The 20,740-nt window shown below is 40.1% G+C and overlaps 1 protein-coding gene across 1 annotated transcript in view; it reads left to right on the top strand.

Annotated features, from left to right (window-relative positions):
- The window catches only part of wnk4b (WNK lysine deficient protein kinase 4b), a 37,154-nt gene extending 18,857 nt beyond the window's left edge, over positions 1-18,297 (top strand). Inside the window, exons 18-24 of the mRNA XM_028600506.1 lie at positions 233-735; positions 7,469-7,517; positions 7,594-7,677; positions 7,758-8,172; positions 8,423-8,625; positions 10,467-10,561; positions 17,827-18,297. Coding sequence (XP_028456307.1) covers positions 233-735; positions 7,469-7,517; positions 7,594-7,677; positions 7,758-8,172; positions 8,423-8,625; positions 10,467-10,561; positions 17,827-17,829 — 1,352 coding nt within the window. The 3' untranslated portion in view covers positions 17,830-18,297. The remainder of the gene's footprint in view (positions 1-232; positions 736-7,468; positions 7,518-7,593; positions 7,678-7,757; positions 8,173-8,422; positions 8,626-10,466; positions 10,562-17,826) is intronic.
- The last annotated feature ends 2,443 nt before the right edge of the window (positions 18,298-20,740 follow it).

The raw sequence follows: 20,740 nt of genomic DNA, 5'->3' as shown, positions 1-20,740 counted from the left end.
TTTCCTGGTTCCAGTCTTTGTGCTAAACTGGGTTAAACATGCCTTACATCTGTCTCTGCACTAGACACAGAGATGAAACAAAAGCAAAAGTCTACCTCCAGTGTAAAACAGACACATTGACACATACATGAGAATTAAAGTTTCTACAATCACAGAAATAACTGTAGACTGACGATGACCATCTGATGTGTTTAAATTATTTGTTAATTATCTTACCCCCCTCCGTCTCCAGCTGCCTACCGTCAGCCCCTCCCCTACCCCATCCATTACCCCCAACCAGACTCTGCCCCTCCTCCTCTGTATAACCTCCCATCTCCCCCTTACTCCCCATACAGCGCCTCCTCCCCCAACTTCAACCAAATCTACAGTGACCTCTCCCTCCTCACCCCCTCCTCCTCTTCCTCAGCACCACCCCCTTCTCACTGGCCCCCCCCTGACCAGCCTCTCTTCTTTCTTGCCAACGTCCTCTCACTGGCCATGAGTATGGCCCACTCCTTCATGCCCCAACCTGGGACCCCCAACCAGGGCTTTCCCCCCCAGTTCCAGCCCATGTCTCCCCCATTCCCATCCCCTCCCCCCATTTCTCCATCCCTGGACCCTAAGCTCCATGCCTCCTCCTCTGGTCCTTTCTCCTCCCAGCCATCCTTCAGCCCCCTCAGCACTCAGACAGGCTCCGCCCCCAACAGCCAGCAGGGGGGGGCGCCCGGCCGGACTATCGATGTCGCTCAGGGACTGGTGAGTTTGTTAGAAATAGTCTCACATTTCCAGCTCTATCTCCACAGCGCTGTGGAGTAACGTCTGACTACACCACAATTGCATTCTGGGATAGAAGACAAAAATGCACTGGGTTGTTGCATTTTAGACCAATCACAATCATCTTGGGCAACGCTAAGGTCCAGACGCAGTGATGGTGGCTCTGCTAAATAGTGTCAGGAAGGAACTGGTTCTGGTGGAACATTTACACTCCGCAAAAGAAAACGCCACATCCAATATTAAATGAAGTTAACTGTTGTTAACTGAGTGTCCCTAAAACAAAGTGGAAACTTAAAGGGGATCGTGCCTTTGCTGTGGCAGCTCCACAAATATGGAATGAGCTCCCTCTGCCTATTAGACCGGCTTCTTCACTGTCTACTTTTAAATCTCTTCTTCAAACCCACCTTTTTTCCTTGGAGTCTGACATTTTTGTGCAAACATTTTTTACTGTGATACTGCTTCATGTTTTAAATGTTAAATGTTTTAAATAACTTCTATTTTGTTCTGAACAGCACGTTGTACAACGTTGTTTGCTTTATAAATGAATTTTGACTTGATTGATCGTCTTCATCACTTCACATATTCAGCATGTAGCTCGTTAGCTACAAGTTTGTTGTTGTTTCACGAAGCGAACAGAGTTTAAGAATGGAAACACAGAGAGCAGAAGGTGAGGGGCAAAGCCTGACATCTTTATCCTGGAAATATTCAGTACAGGCCAAAAGTTAGGAAACACCTTCTCATTCAATGTGTTTCTTTATTTTCATGACTATTTACATTGTAGATTCTCACTGAAGGTATCAAAACTATGAATGAACACATATGGAATTATGTACTTAACAAAAAAGTGTGAAATAACTGAAAACGTGTCTTATATTTTAGATTCCTCAAAGTAGCCACCCTTTGCTCTGATTACTGCTTTGCACACTCTTGGCATTCTCTTGATGAGCTTCTAGAGGTAGTCACCTGAAATGGGTTTCCAACAGTCTTGAAGGAGTTCCCAGAGATGCTTAGCACTTGTTGGCCCTTTTGCCTTCACTCTGCGGTCCAGCTCACCCCAAACCATCTCGATTGGGTTCAGGTCCGGTGACTGTGGAGGCCAGGTCATCTGGCACAGCACTCCATCACTCTCCTTCTTGGTCAAATACACTTGGGGACACATTTAAAGTTTTCGCAATTTTCCAGACTGACTGACCATCATTTGTTAAAGTAATGATGGCCACTCATTTCTCTTTACTTAGCTGATTGGTTCTTGCCATAATATGAATTCTAACAGTTGTCCAATAGGACTGTCGGCTGTGTCTTCCACTAATTAACCCTGACAAGGCACACCTGTGAAGGTAAAACCATTTCAGGTGACTACCTCATGAAGCTCATTGAGAGAACACCAAGGGTTTGCAGTGCTATCAAAAAAGCAAAGGGTGGCTACTTTGAGGAATCTAAAATATAAGACATGTTTTCAGTTATTTCACACTTTTTTGTTAAGTACATAATTTCAATTCAATTCAATTCAATTTTATTTATAGTATCAAATCATAACAAAAGTTATCTCGAGACACTTTACAGATAGAGTAGGTCTAGACCACACTCTATAAATTCCAAAAGCCCAACAATTACAGTAATTCCCTCAAGAGCAAGCATTAGCAGTGGCTATTGCGACAGTGGCAAGAAAAAACTCCCTTTTAGGAAGAAACCTCGGCAGACCCAGACTCTTGGTAGGCGGTGTCTGACGGGCCGGTTGGGGGCGTGGTGAACAGTGGTGATAACAGTCACATTAGAAGTCACATTGACTTTGAAGGTTATCGTGGAAGTTCATGTCATAGCAGGGCACATCGTGTCATACTGAGTAGTGCAGTCTCCTATACCGGATCCTGACTACTCTGTGCATAGGAACATCACAGCAGGGCGTTGCGGGATGTAACGTGGCGCTGCAGAGCACGGGGGGAGGCTGCGGATGCAGCAGGACGCAGCAGGATGCAGCCGGGAAATGCAGAGAATCGCAGAGCTATGCTCTGCGATTCTCTGCAAGAAGAAACATAAGGACTCCGGGGAGTAAACTCCCCAGAGCTAGATTAGTAACAAGCATTTCTGGGACAGGATGCATACAAAAGTAACAAGTAGAGATGAGAGAGCAGCTCAGTGTGTCTTAGGGAGGAACAGCCTCCCTGGCAGTCTAGAATTGTAATAGCATAACTTAAGAGAGGCAGGTTAAAGAGAGGTGCCTGGTCGGGCTAGAACTCCCCCCAACCGGGTCGGGCTGTACTGGACCGCCTCCCTCTACTCTCGCTCGATTATTAATTATACAGTATAGAAAAAAAAAAAACTGATGACTACGAGGAGAAGCAGTGGGCCGGGTTAGGTGGACGCTTCAACTCCTCGTCCCTAACTATAAGCTTTATCAAAGAGGAGGGTTTTCAGTTTACTCCTAAATGTTGTAACGGTGTCTGCCCTCGAACCCCGACTGGGAGCTGGTTCCATAATACTGGAGCCTGATAGCTGAAGGCCCTGGCCCCAGTCTACTTCCAGAGACTCTAGGAACCATAAGTAGCCCCGCATTCTGGGAGCGCAGTGCTCTAGTGGGACAATAAGGTACTATGAGCTCTTCTAAGTATGATGGTGCTTGACCATTTAGAGCTTTGTAAGTCAGGAGGAGGATTTTAAATTCAATCCTATATTTCACTGGAAGCCAATGCAGAGAAGCTAATACAGGAGAAATATGATCTCTTCTCTTAGTTCTCGTCAGAACACGTGCTGCAGCATTCTGGATCAGTTGGAGAGTCTTAATGGACTTATTTGGGCAACCTGATAATAAAGAATTGCAGTAATCTAGTCTAGAAGTAACGAATGCATGGACTAGTTTTTCAGCATCGTTTTGAGACAGGATATTCCTAATTTTGGCAATGTTACGAAGATGGAAAAACGCTATTCTTGAGGTTTGTTTTAAGTGGGCGTTGAAGGATATATCCTGATCAAAAATAACTCCTAGATTTCTGACAGTAGTGCTGGAGGCCAGGGTAATACCATCCAGAGTAACTATATCTTTTGAAAACGAAGTTCGGGCGGTGCGTTGGTCCTATCACAATAACTTCAGTTTTGTCTGAGTTTAACATCAGGAAATTGTGGGTCATCCAGGATTTTATATCCTCAATACACGTTTGAAGTCTTGCTAACTGACCACTTTCATCTGGCTTAATTGACAGATATAATTGGGTATCGCTCTGCGTAACAGTGATAGTTAATCGAGTGTTTCCTAATAATATTACCTAGAGGAAGCATATATAAGGAAAATAGAATTGGTCCAAGCACTGAGCCTTGAGGAACGCCATGGCTAACTTTTAGCGTGCTTGGAGGGTTTATCATTAACATTAACAAACTGGGATCGTTCAGAGAAATAGGACTTAAACCAGCTTAGTGCGATTCCTTTAATGCCAACTAAGTGTTCCAGTCTCTGTAACAGGATAGTATGGTCAATAGTGTCAAATGCAGCACTAAGATCTAGTAGAACAAGAATGGAGACAAGTCCTTTGTCTGCAGCAGTTAGAAGGTCGTTAGTAATTTTCACCAGTGCCGTCTCTGTGCTATGATTCTTTCTAAATCCTGATTGAAAATCATCAAATAGACTGTTGCTATGTAGAAAATCACATAACTGATTAGCAACCACCTTCTCAAGGATCTTGGATAGAAAGGGAAGGTTAGATATAGGTCTATAGTTTGCTAAGACCTCAGGATCTAGGGTGGGTTTTTTCAGAAGAGGTTTTATCACAGCAATTTTAAATGACTGCGGTACATAACCTGTTAGTAAGGACATGTTGATCATATCTAATAATGAAGTGTTTACCACGGGTAACGCTTCTTTGAGTAGCCTCGTTGGGATGGGGTCTAAGAGACAGGTAGACGGCTTAGCTGAGGATATCTTTAACATTAATTGTTGAAGGTCTATAGGATAAAAGCAGTCCAAGTATATGTCGGGAGTCGCCGTTCTTTCTAGCGGTCCTGCATTTAAAGATGAACTGTTAGAAGTTAAGGGCAAAAGGTGTTGAATTTTATCTCTAATTGTTATAATTTTATCATTAAAGAAGCTCATGAAGTCATCACTACTCAGAGCTAGAGGAATAGATGGCTCAGTAGAGCTGTGGCTATCTGTCAGCCTGGCTACAGTGCTGAAAAGAAACCTTGGGTTGTTCTTGTTTTCTTCTATTAATGATGAGTAATAGTCTGATCTGGCCTTTCTTAGGGCCTTCCTATAGGTTTTCAGACTGTCTTGCCATTCCAAACGGGATTCCTCCACTTTGGTGGAGCGCCACTTACTTTCGATGTTTCGTGAGATTTGTTTTAATTTGCGAGTTTGGGAGTTATACCAAGGAGCTAATTTCCTTTGCTTTATCGTCTTCTTTTTGAGATGAGCGACAGAGTCTAAGGTCGTCCGTAGGCAAGTCGTAGCACCGTCTACAAATGTATCAATTTGAGAGGGACTGAGGTTAGCATAGAGGTCCTCTGTTATGTTAAGGCAAGACATAGACTGGAATGCTGTAGGAATATTTTCCTTAAATTTAGCTATAGCACTGTCAGATAGGCATCTAGTGTAGAAGCTGCTATCTGGTTTAGTACGGTCAGGTAGCAAGAATTCAAAAGTAATTAAAAAATGATCTGATAATACCAGATTCTGCGGAAATATTATTAAATCCTCAATTTCAATACCATATGCCAGCACAAGGTCGAGGGGTGTGGTTAAAACAGTGCGCCGCCTTGTGCACACTCTGACTGAAACCGATTGAATCCAGTAATGAGTTGAAAGCAGTAGTAAGGCTATTGCTGTCAACGTCCACATGGATATTAAAATCACCAACAATAAGTACTTTGTCTGATTTAAGGACTACACATGATAAAAACTCTGAGAATTCAGATAAAAATTCGAATCACGGACCTGGAGCTCGGTAGACAACAACAAATATAATTGGCTGTACTGATTTCCGTGTTGGATGTTGAAGATTAAGAACAAGGCTTTCAAAAGAGTTATAATTTAGTTTGGGTTTAGGGTTAATTAACAGGCTTGAATCAAATATGGCTGCAACTCCCCCTCCTCGGCCTGAGCCTCTAGGAATTTGAGTATTAATATGACTGGGAGGGGTGGCTTCATTTAGACTAACATATTCTTCATGGCCCAGCCAGGTTTCAGTAAGACAGAATAGATCAATTTGATTATCAGATATCAATTCATTTACAAGTACTGCTTTAGAAGACAAAGATCTGATATTTAGTAATCCACATCTAATTTTCCTATCCTTTTCTATCATTGCAGTGGTAGTTTTAATTCCAATTAGGTTGTTAAGTGTTGCCTCTCTATTCACCACTTTGTGCGGTCTGTTATTGATAACTACTGGAATAGTACTAGTACCACATGTTACTGGAGTAATACTAGTACTACATGTTATCCTACAGAAAACATTTTCAGATCCATCCACTTGTATAGTGCTATCAGGATCAATACCTGGGGGACATGAATCTGTGATATTTTCAACATAATGTCAATACTTGCCTTCTGTCAGTGTGGTCGTTATGTTGTCAGATAGCAGCCTGGCTCCGTGTCGGTTTGGGTGGAGACCATCACGCTTCAGCAGGTTGGGCATCTCCCAGAACAAGTTGAAGTTGTCGACATAGGGAAGGCCCAGGGAAGTGCAGAGTGGTTCCAGCCAGGTGTGGAGCCAGAACAGTCTGGACCATCTCTCCGCACCCTTCCTGTAGGTAGGTAGAGGCCCAGAGATGACAATCCGCTTACCTGTGCCCATCAGGGTGGTGATGAGAGTGGTGAAGTCTTCCTGGAGTGCTATCGACCGTCTCTCTCTGATGTTGTTTGTGCCCACATGCACGATGATGTTGTCAACCTTGGAGTGGCGGGCGAGGATGCCGGGAAGTTTGTGCTGGATGTCACGGACCTTGGCACCGGGGAAGCAGTAGACCTTGGAGGGACCGCTGGGTAAAGGGGGAATGTGGAGATCCCTTACCATGGAGCTTCCGATGACCAGCGTGGAGATTGATGAGTCCGAGGGGGAGAGTCCGCCCTCAATGGGGCGCGTCGACTGTGTGGATGGACCAGGATGAGCTGCGTGGGGACGTGGCAGAGAAGGGAACTCCTCGTCGTTCGTCAGAATGCTGTAGCGGTTTTCTAGTCGTAGGGGTTGGGCTGGGGCTGAGCGTTGTCCTGACCGCCTGCTCTGGTGCTTGCTTACACGCCATGGCTCAGGCTGGTGTGGAGTGGAGCTGGTCAGCAGAGCTGGCTGGGTCCTCGGCAGAAGCCGAGGAGAGACAGCAGGGACAGAGGTTGTATTAGTGTGTGGTGGGGTGAGAGTATTGCAGGGCACAGTGGAATCAAAACATCCATCAGTGTGTGTGTGGGGGGAACTTCCAATGATAATGGAGTCGAGGAACTCTTCACTTGCCTTGATCTGGAGGAGATAATGTGTTCATTCATAGTTGTGATGCCTTCAGTGAGAATCTACAATGTAAATAGTCATGAAAATAAAAAGGAAACGCATTGAATGAGAAGGTGTGTCCAAAGTTTTGGCCTGTACTGTACTTTTACTGTGTTTATCCAGGCTCAGAGTGGTTAGAGGAGACATATCATGGTCTGCATCTTAGAAACCGGGTTTCTGTAATCTAGTCTCCATTTATTCATTGATTGATTGATTCATTCATTCATTCATTCATTCATTCATTTCAGCCCCTCAGTTCTGTTCAGATGAAGGTTGGCTCAGCTCCGCCCCCTCACGGTGAGTCTCTGCTGACATCACAAAGTGACATCACACCATACTGAACAGACTCCTGATCATGTGATCTGGTTCACAGGTCCACTGACTGTCTCTGCTTCCAGTGTTGTCCAGGTGTCCTCTTCCATCGCACCGACACCCAGACTGTCCCCTATACATGAGGGTAAGACAACCCCCCCCACATACACAGGACTAAGTTCACCTCTACTGCTGTTAACAGATGGTCTTCTATTTCTCTTTCAGTGAAGAAACCTGCCATCCTCACCGTTGGTCGTTTTCAGGTGACCGCATCTAAAGACACCCCCGCTGTCCTTGACCAGGAGGTCCGCCACATCAACCAGGCAATACCCACCACTCACTCCCCGCCTCCCTCTGTGTCGAACCAATCAGAGAGCTCAGAGAGCAGCACGGAGAAGCAGAGCGAATCAGAGAGCAGCCTCAGCACAGTGACTGTCTCCCCACCTCATGGTTACCATGACAACTCTGGAGGACAGGAGGAAAAGGAGGACAGGAAGATAAGGAGGGATCGGCGGCTGTGGGAGGGGTTGGCCGGCAGCTTCAGCCAATCACGGAGCCGCGCAGCACATTACATCAGCTCCGACGAATCAGAAAGCGATGACGAGGAGCTGTGGGAGGAGCTGACCGAGCTCCGTGAAAGGTGATTGTTTGATACAATTATTTTTAGAGGAATAGAGTGGTGGACCACCATGGGACTTTGTTTCATAAAACATACGTGAAACAAATAATATTTTGATCCCATTTAAAGAGCCATGAATTGCACGTGTTTGTCAGTTTTAAAGATAATTTAAGTGAATAAATCTTTGCCTCTCTATAATATATAAATGACAGAATAACATTTATTTATTTACATAAGAAATAAAATCCCACATGAATTACTTTAATCCCAGACACCAGGCGGAGGTGCAGAACCTGCAGGCCAATCAGAAGACAGAGATGGAGGAGCTGTACCTGCGGAAGGGTAAAGTCCCGCCCCCTGGTATCGTCTCTCCGGCCGCCATGATGAACCACCGCCACCGCCGCCTCTCCAAAACCGGAAACTACCCTCCTCGGAAAAACAGCCTGCAGAGACTGGACATGGCGCCCCCTCAAGGTCAGGAAACACAGAAACTATTTATACTGATTTCACGTCATTATTGGCATGGCAGTGATGCGGTTAGGACCGGTAGCATCACTGAAGTACCAATAATATTTTGTTAAATCTAACACTCTGTTGCAAAATAAGTTACGATAAAATTATATTCATATCGCGGCAAATAGCTTTTAAAATGAAAAAGCATTTCTAGTCCTGTTTACCCTGTTTAGTCAGCCGGCTAATTTAACCTTAACCTTAGCTTTGTAGAGTTTGTGGGATTTCCCAAACTGAATAAATACTGCACAAACAAACACAAAACTGCTTTGCTAGCTCAATCATGTTGTAACTAACATATCTACAACAACAATAATATAATAATATACAGATATAGCTCCTGTACATCCGTGAACTTCACATGTAGCAGCTATTTTAAACATAGCATGGAGTCAGCAAAACCAAACATTACCAGTAGCAGTTAAAGCTTTAAGTGCGTAACTTTGTCCGGTACATTCAAGTAGGGATGGGCGATACCACACTTTTAGGATTCGATACAATACCGATACTTTTACTTGCATTTTCATCGATATCGATCGATACCGATACCGTTAATTTCTTATTGGCAATTTTTGTCAGTAAAAATGTTATTACATTTAAGACAAATCACAAGACAAATACAGACCATTTATACAAAATGTATTATGGTCAATACATAATAAAATTTAAATTAAAATAAATAACAAATATGAATGAAATAAATTAAATATGAACAAAAACATACACATTTTAACTTTTCTTATTTCTCAAAAAAAGAAAAAAATGCTCCCGCATTCGTGCTGGGCTGGCCTTGGCTGTGTCGCTGTCGGCTGTGTCGCACGTTGACGCTCATTCACTCGTCTCCTGTCACGTGACATGGGCCAGCTCAATACACTGCCAGGTACATGGGTATCCCATCACATAGTAATTTAAGTAAATAATCTAAAACAGCTGAAAATGATGCATGCACCCCCAATTATTATTTTTTAGTTTATATCGATATTTTTTTAAGGAAATCGATGCCAAATGAGTAGCGTAAGTATATCGATCTGTTGATACCACAGGATCGATACGCCCATCCCTACATTCAATCCATTCCCAAATGAGTTGCTACAAAGCTAATTAAGACTATCAACTCCACACAACTCTCTCTGGATTTCTCAGTGGGACTATGTTCAGAAGATTTAGGCGTCCGGTGACTTTCCCGTGCAGAAACTCGAGTTAAGATAAATGACCTCTTCTGAAGGGTCCATTATGGTTTTAAATCCTCCGTGTCCTCCTTGGTTACTAGTAACTGTTTGGAAGGGAGGGGGGGGGCGGTGTTGCGCTTGATCACGGAAGGCTTGTATCATGTGGACGCGCCGACAGTTTTGTTGTTATTACTTAGAATTCCTCGTGGGGGAGACAGAAATTACACATTACTATAGCTTTAACTCCAGGGCGTTGTAACAAATAAGTTGTTTAATCCAATGAATCAATTTCTATAAATTTCTAGAAGACTTTTTGTGTTTTCCACTGTGGTTCCTGATTTAGATTGTTAAACTGTCACATCATTATTGGCATGGCATTGATGCCATTAGGACCGGTACCAATAATATAATGTTAAATCTATATATTTTAACGGGTTAACTTGTGGAACATATTTAAATAATATTGTCCTCAACAAACATAAAGAGTATAGAAGTTAGTTTTGTTCTGTTTTTAGTTTTTTTTTTAAATCTCTTTTGCTTTGTTTTGATTAGTTGTTGTACCTATGTGTATTCCTGATATGGACCGAGATAAAGTCTTACTACTGTTGTGTAATATAAAAGATGTTTATGGTTCAGGTATCATGAGGAAGAGGTCGGTCAGCGGCAGCAGCAGTGGATCTCAGGACCGAGTCGGGAGAGGCGTGACCTTTGCCCCCGAACACAGCTGCACAGTGAGTGAAGCCGTTAGCTTTAGCCTTGGCCTGTTAGCATGAAATCATGACCTGGGCTTATTCGGTTAGTCAGATCCTAGATCTCAGGACACTTTACAGATAGAGTAGGTCTAGACCAAACTCTATAATTTACAGAGAAACTGATACAGAGATACAGATACAGAGATATAGAGACACTGATACAGATATATACAAATATACAGTTATAGAGAGACACTGATACAGATATACAAATATACAGTTATACAGAGACACTGATACAGATATACAGATATACAGATATATAGAGACACTGATACAGATATACAAATATACAGAGACACTGATACAGATATACAAATATACAGATATACAGAGACACTGAGACAGATATACAAATATACAGATATACAGAGACACTGATACAGATATACAGACACTGATACAGATATACAAATATACAGATATACAGAGACACTGATACAGATATACAAATATACAGATATACAGAGACACTGATACAGATATACAGATATACAGATACACTGATACAGATATACAGAGACACTGATACAGATATACAGATACACTGATACAGATACACAGATACACTGATACAGATATACAAATATACAGATATACAGAGACACTGATACAGATATACAAATATATAGATACACTGATAAAGATATACAGATATACAGATACACTGATACAGATATACAAATATACAGATATACAGAGACAGTGATACAGATATACAGAGACACAGATACACTGATACAGATATACAGATATACAGATACACTGATATAGATATACAGAGACACAGATCCAGATATACAGATACACTGATACAGATATACAGAGACACTGATACAGATATACAGATACACTGATACAGATATACAAATATACAGATATACAGAGACACTGATGCAAATATACAGAGACACTGATACAGATATACACTGATACAGATATACAGAGACACAGATGTACAGATATACAGATACAGATATACAGAGACACAGATGTACAGATATACAGATATACAGATGTACAGAGACATTGATACAGATATACAGAGACACTGATACAGATATACAGATATACAGATGTACAGATATACAGATATACAGATGTACAGAGACACTGATAACAGATATACAGATATACTGATACAGATATACAGATATACAGATATACAGAGACACTGATACAGATATACAGAGACACTGATACAGATATACAGATATACAGATACACTGATACAGATATACAGAGACACTGATACAGATATACAGATACACTGATACAGATACACAGATACACTGATACAAATATACAGATATACAAATATACAGATATACAAATATACAGATATACAGAGACACTGATACAGATATACAAATATATAGATACACTGATAAAGATATACAGATATACAGATACACTGATACAGATATACAAATATACAGATATACAGAGACAGTGATACAGATATACAGATACACTGATACAGATATACAGAGACACAGATCCAGATATACAGATACACTGATACAGATATACAGAGACACAGATCCAGATATACAGATACACTGATACAGATATACAGAGACACAGATCCAGATATACAGATACACTGATACAGATATACAGATACACTGATACAGATATACAGAGACACAGATACACTGATACAGATGTACAGATATACAGATATACAGATACACTGATACAGATATACAGAGACACTGATATAGATGTACAGATACACTGATATAGATGTACAGATACACTGATATAGATATACAGATACACTGATATAGATATACAGATACACTGATACAGATATACAGATACACTGATACAGATATACAAATATAAAGATATACAGAGACACTGATACAGATATACAGAGACACAGATGTACAGATATACAGATATACAGATGTACAGAGACATTGATACAGATATACAGAGACACTGATACAGATATACAGATATACAGATGTACAGATATACAGATATACAGATGTACAGAGACACTGATAACAGATATACAGATATACTGATACAGATATACAGATATACTGATACAGATATACAGAGACACTGATACAGATATACAGATATACAGATACACTGATACAGCTATACAGATATACAGATATACAGATATACTGATACAGATATACAGAGACACTGATACAGATATACAGATGTACAGATATACAGATATACAAATGTACAGAGACATTGATACAGATATACAGATATACAGAGACACTGATAACAGATATACAGATATACAGATATACTGATACAGATATACAGAGACACTGATACAGATATACAGAGACACTGATACAGATATACAGAGACACTGATACAAATATACAGAGACACAGATGTACAGATATACAGATATACAGAGACACAGATGTACAGATATACAGATATACAGATGTACAGAGACATTGATACAGATATACAGATATACAGAGACACTGATACAGATATACAGAGACACAGATGTACAGATATACAGATATACAGAGACGCTGATACAGATATACAGATATACAGATGTACAGATATACAGATGTACAGAGACACTGATAACAGATATACAGATATACTGATACAGATATACAGATATACTGATACACTGATACAGATATACAGATACACTGATACAGATATACTGATACAGATATACAGAGACACTGATACAGATATACAGATATACTGATACAGATATACAGATATACAGAGACACTGATAACAGATATACAGATATACAGATATACTGATACAGATATACAGAGACACTGATAACAGATATACAGATATACAGATATACTGATACAGATATACAGAGACACTGATAACAGATATACAGATATACTGATACAGATATACAGAGACACTGATACAGATATACAGACGTACAGATATACAAATGTACAGAGACATTGATACAGATATACAGATATACAGAGACACTGATAACAGATATACAGATATACTGATACAGATATACAGAGACACTGATAACAGATATACAGATATACTGATACAGATATACAGAGACACTGATACAGATATACAGACGTACAGATATACAAATGTACAGAGACATTGATACAGATATACAGATATACAGAGACACTGATAACAGATATACAGATATACTGATACAGATATACAGAGACACTGATAAAGATATACAGAGACACTGATAACAGATATACAGATATACTGATACAGATATACAGAGACACTGATACAGATATACAGAGACACTGATACAGATATACAGAGACACTGATACAAATATACAGAGACACAGATGTACAGATATACAGATATACAGAGACACAGATGTACAGATATACAGATATACAGATGTACAGAGACATTGATACAGATATACAGATATACAGAGACACTGATACAGATATACAGAGACACAGATGTACAGATATACAGATATACAGAGACGCTGATACAGATATACAGATATACAGATGTACAGATATACAGATGTACAGAGACACTGATAACAGATATACAGATATACTGATACAGATATACACTGATACAGATATACAGATACACTGATACAGATATACTGATACAGATATACAGAGACACTGATACAGATATACATATGTACAGATACACTGATACAGATATACAGATATACAGAGACACTGATAACAGATATACAGTTATACTGATACAGATATACAGAGACACTGATACAGATATACAGATATACTGATACAGATATACAGATATACAGAGACACTGATAACAGATATACAGATATACAGATATACTGATACAGATATACAGAGACACTGATACAGATATACAGACGTACAGATATACAAATGTACAGAGACATTGATACAGATATACAGATATACAGAGACACTGATAACAGATATACAGATATACTGATACAGATATACAGAGACACTGATAAAGATATACAGAGACACTGATAACAGATATACAGATATACTGATACAGATATACAGAGACACTGATAAAGATATACAGAGACACTGATAACAGATATACAGATATACTGATACAGATATACAGAGACACTGATACAGATATACAGACGTACAGATACAGTATACAAATGTACAGAGACATTGATACAGATATACAGATATACAGAGACACTGATAACAGATATACAGATATACTGATACAGATATACAGAGACACTGATAAAGATATACAGAGACACTGATAACAGATATACAGATATACTGATACAGATATACAGAGACACTGATAACAGATATACAGATATACTGATACAGATATACAGAGACACTGATACAGATATACAGAGACACTGATACAGATATACAGAGACACTGATACAAATATACAGAGACACAGATGTACAGATATACAGATATACAGAGACACAGATGTACAGATATACAGATATACAGATGTACAGAGACATTGATACAGATATACAGATATACAGAGACACTGATACAGATATACAGAGACACAGATGTACAGATATACAGTGGGGGAAATAAGTATTTGACCCCTTGCTGATTTTGCAGGTTTGCCCACTTACAAAGAATGCAAAAATCTACAATTTTAATCATATGTACATTCTAACAGTGAAAGACAGAATCCCAAAGAAAATTCCAGAAAATCACATCATATGAATTTATTAAAATTGATAACCATCTGATGAGGAAAAACAAGTATTTGACCCCCTGGACAAACACAGTTAATATTTTGTAGAAAAGCCATTATTGGCCAGCACAGATGTCAACGGTTTTTATAGTTGGTGACAAGGTTTGTGCACACATTTCGGAGGGATGTTGGCCCTCCTCCCTGCAGACAGCCTCCAAATCATTCAGGTTCGAGGTTGTCGCCTGGCAACTCGAATTTTAAGCTCCCTCCAAAGATTTTCAATCGGATTCAGGTCTGGAGACTGGCTAGGCCACTCCAGAACCTTGATGTGCTTCTTCTTCCGCCACTCTTTTGTTGCTTTGGCGGTGTGCTTAGGGTCGTTACTGAAACACCCAGACCCATCTTCAGCTCTCACTGAGGGAAGGAGATGTCGGTCCAGAATTCCACGATACATGGCCCCCGTCCATCCTCCCCTCAATACGATGGAGTTGTCCCGTCCCCTTGGCTGAAAAGCACTCCCAAAGCATGATGTTGCCACCACCATGCTTCACGGTGGGGATGGTGTTCTTTGGGTTGTACTCTGTGTTCTTTGCCCTCCAAACACGACAGAGTTGAGTTGAGGCCAAAAAGTTCTATTTTGGTCTCATCTGATCCCATCACCTTCTTCCAGGCCTCTTCTGAATCGTCCAGGTGGTGAATGTCGAACTTCATGCGGGCCTGTACATGTTTCTTCTTGAGCAGGGGGACCTTGCGTGCGCTGCAGGATTTCAATCCATGACGGCGTAGTGTGTTACCAACCGTTTCTTTTGTAACTGTGGTCCCAGCTGCCTTCAGTTGATTCATCAGTTCCCCCCCCTTGTGGTTTTGGGATGATTCCTCACAGATATGATCAGGGACACCCCAGAGGCAAGATCTTGTGTGGAGGCCCAGACCAGGGAGGTTGGCGGTGGTGTGGTGCTTCTTCCATTTCCTGATAACTGCACCGACAGTTGATCTTTTTCTCCAAGTTGCTTTCCGATTCTCTTGTAGCCCATCCCAGCCTTGTGCAGATCAACAATCTTGTCCCTGATGTCCAGAGAAAGCTCTTTGGTCTTGCCCATGGTGGTGATGTTGGATGCTGGTTGTTTGGGTGTTGACAGGTGTCTTTTATACAGGTAACGAGGTGAGGCAGGTGTATTTGATGTAGATAATTGGTTCGGATTGGGGCTGTGTCTTAAAGAAAGACTAACTGGCTTGTAGGAGCCAGAATACTTGCTGTTTGTCCAGGGGGTCAAATACTTGTTTTTCCTCATCAGATGGTTATCAATTTTAATAAATTCATATGATGTGATTTTCTGGAATTTTCTTTGGGATTCTGTCTTTCACTGTTAGAATGTACATATGATTAAAATTGTAGATTTTTGCATTCTTTGTAAGTGGGCAAACCTGCAAAATCAGCAAGGGGTCAAATACTTATTTCCCCCACTGTACAGATATACAGAGACGCTGATACAGATATACAGATATACAGATGTACAGATATACAGATGTACAGAGACACTGATAACAGATATACAGATATACTGATACAGATATACAGATATACTGATACACTGATACAGACATACAGATACACTGATACAGATATACTGATACAGATATACAGAGACACTGATACAGATATACATATGTACAGATACACTGATACAGATATACAGATATACAGAGACACTGATAACAGATATACAGATATACTGATACAGATATACAGAGACACTGATAACAGATATACAGATATACAGATATACTGATACAGATATACAGAGACACTGATAACAGATATACAGATATACTGATACAGATATACAGAGACACTGATACAGATATACAGACGTACAGATATACAAATGTACAGAGACATTGATACAGATATACAGATATACAGAGACACTGATAACAGATATACAGATATACTGATACAGATATACAGAGACACTGATAAAGATATACAGAGACACTGATAACAGATATACAGATATACTGATACAGATATACAGAGACACTGATACAGATATACAGACGTACAGATATACAAATGTACAGAGACATTGATACAGATATACAGATATACAGAGACATTGATAACAGATATACAGATATACTGATACAGATATACAGAGACACTGATAAAGATATACAGAGACACTGATAACAGATATACAGATATACTGATACAGATATACAGAGACACTGATAAAGATATACAGAGACACTGATAACAGATATACAGATATACTGATACAGATATACAGAGACATTGATACAGATATACAGATATACAGAGACACTGATAAAGATATACAGATATACTGATACAGATATACAGAGACACTGATAACAGATATACAGATATACAGATATACTGATACAGATATACAGAGACACTGATACCGATATACAGAGACACTCATACAGATATACAGATATACATAGACATTGATACAGATATACAGATACACTGATTCAGATATACGGATATGGAGAAATATAATTCATAATGATTATAGCATTTGTTAGGAATGTGAGACTGACCTCTGATCTTTCCCTCCCAGTGAGAGAGAAGCTGTCTACTAACTGAGGACATGAAGATGATGTCCGATGATGAACACTGACAAAGTAGAGGACGGCACTTTATGATAACCTGATTTTTTTGCAATATTTATTTTGATTCCGGATTTTATTTTCTTCTCATATGTGTTTTTTATTTTGAATTGTGACTCGAACATTTTACAAAACATGTCAGCACTTTAGAAAGAAAAAATTGAGCCCCATGTGAGAACAGGTTCTTGGTATTAATGTTTAACTCATGAGGTTCTGCAAGTTTACACTCAGAAAGCATCTTAAAGATGAGGAAGGAGACAAAAATCCCCAAGTCTTAAAAAAACCTGTCTCTCTGCAGAGAATATCAGAGAACTCTCTGAAAACATTCAGCATCTTTCACACTGCCTGCATGGCGTGAGTGTGGCAGCTGTGTGGCGTTTCTGTTTTTATTTTGGCTCTGTGACACGCGTCCATGCTAGAAATAGGACCGACACATTTTTTTACGCCACACGCAAGCGTGTTGGAAGCATTTCCAGGCAAAATAGAATAGGAAAAGATGTCATTTTGACACAAATACATTTAACAAATGACATTTTGATGTTTGAAAGTCTGTAGGGTTTGACATAATTGCAGATCTAAATGTCATTAAAAAAAAAAAAAAAATTATTATTGATTTTCAAACATTGCACCTGTCAATACAGAACCGTCAATCTTGCCAACTTTGTCTTTGTCAATGCGCAGCTGACAAACAGAAACGCCACGCAGCTGACACGCAACAGAAACACCACGCAGCTGACACGCAACAGAAACGCCACGCAGCCAATGAGCAGCTGACACAACAGAAACGCCACGCAGCCAATGAGCAGCTGACACAACAGAAACGCCACGCAGCCAGTGTGCAGGAGACCTAAGGTCTTAAAACTTTAAATGTAATCAGCGTCTGACTCTGAGCTCTCTGTGAACATGGTGTTATCACTGCTGATTCTACAGGATTCTTCTTTCACTTTTTAACTCCTTTAGTCTGAATAATTGGATTTAAAGAGTTTTGTTCTTGCATGAAGTCTCATCACTTACTCTGAATGTTCTCAGCTGATTGAATGGGTGTTGATATCAACACCAGATATGTGAGGTGGTCGGGCCCTACTCTTCCTCCTAGTTGGCTCAGTAGCATTATGCATCATCATGCATTGGCTGGATCGCCCAAGTGTCAACGCTCAGAGCAACTGCAAGACCGTGGTGATGTAACATGACGTGGTATAAAGAACTCAGCGTTAGGAGGAGGGTCGGGAGCCAGTGTGAAACCAAGTGTCAACATTGGTTCTTTTATAACCTTCATGACCTAACGTTCTTTAATGCCACCAAAGTTAGTATTTTAATCATCCTGTTGTCTTCTGGGTCAAATTAGACCCATTTTCAAAACGTTTCTGTATCAGTTATTGTTATTGTTTCTTTCAAACAAATTTTAAAAAAAAATAACAAATGTTCCCTACAACGCTCTTCACAAGTTAAATAAATGATCAGTTCATACTTTCACCACAGGTTGAGATTGTGCTTCCTTCTCCTCCCATCCTCAGTCCATGAACCCAGTAAACACATGAATGAAGTAGCGCGCCGAGTGACAGCGTAGGGTTCGGTGGGAACACATTCTAAAGTTCAGCAGAAACCCAACCCCGTCAAAAAGCCCAATATTCAGCCCAATCAGAATCCTGGATGTGTAAATACAGCAGCTTCCACTTCATGAATTAACACTTAGATCTGCTTATAACAACATGACATCTGTTATAAACGTTTATTACCTGTTTTACTGATTTAACTAAAGTAATCTGCAGTAGAGTTTCTGTCTGATTTATGATCTCAGTGTGTATTATTTATTGATCATTTCACAGTAATTATAATATTTAGAGACGTATTTCAGTTTATAAAGTTTGAATCATTCACAAATATGAAGCCTGATATTTGAAATCTTTTTGCAATAATGTGTCCAATAAACAAAACAAATGAATCTGCAGAAATGTTTTTTACAGTTTTCCCCGGTGTTTGTGTGTGTGTGTGTGTGTGTGTGTGTGTGCGCGTGTGAGTGTCTGTGTGTGTCTGTGTCTCTGTGTGTGTGTGTGTGTGTGTGTGTGTCTCTGTGTGTGTGTGTGTGTCTGTGTGTGTGTGTCTCTGTGTGTGTGCGTGTGTCTGTCATCCAACCCAATGCAAACAATCATTAACTATTATCCTGGAGATTACCAGTGTACATTTTTTATTTTACCTTTTATAACAGCTGACTCTGAGTCAGCCAATAGAAAAACCGAAGCATGCAACAGGACTGTTGGTTCCACTCCTTTTGCAGGAAAATTGAAGGTGAATCAATTAGGGATGCACTGAACCCAGATTTTTTGGGTTCTGCCGAATACCGAACCCACTGGTTAAGATTCTGCCTAACCCCGAACCGAACCGACCCATTCTTAACACAGTAAACACATTAATGAAGTAAACAACGTCCACAGCAGGGCATTTTTCATTTTATTTTAACTGTAAAAAATAAAAAAGAATAGGCAACATTAAGCCTGGCACACAAGTGGGAAAAACTATTTTTGACAAGACCTATGTTTACCCTATCTCAAGATCCAACCAATATCCAAAATATTATGGATATTATTATAGCCTTTTAGATTTATAATCCCATAAAGTAGGCTACCCCCACGCGCTATTCACATCGTAGGAAAGTACATCACTATCGCCAGATGAGTGACAATTTTGTTTTGCAAATTGTCGCTAACCAGTGTATGATGAAGACATGTTGGGGGGGGTGGAATTAGAAAGCTACCGTTAGCTAACGAGCAGCAGCCAGTCGTTCGGTCGCTCTGCTCCCGCTGTAGGAAGACTCATTTCCAGAGAGAACAGCTGACAGCCGGGAGAGGCTCGGTCTGGTTAACACCA

Source organism: Perca flavescens, chromosome 15 (genome assembly GCF_004354835.1).
Source record: "Perca flavescens isolate YP-PL-M2 chromosome 15, PFLA_1.0, whole genome shotgun sequence".
NCBI lineage: Eukaryota > Metazoa > Chordata > Actinopteri > Perciformes > Percidae > Perca > Perca flavescens.
The sequence above is the reverse complement of the archived record's forward strand: the minus strand, read 5'-3'. Positions and strand labels throughout refer to the sequence as shown.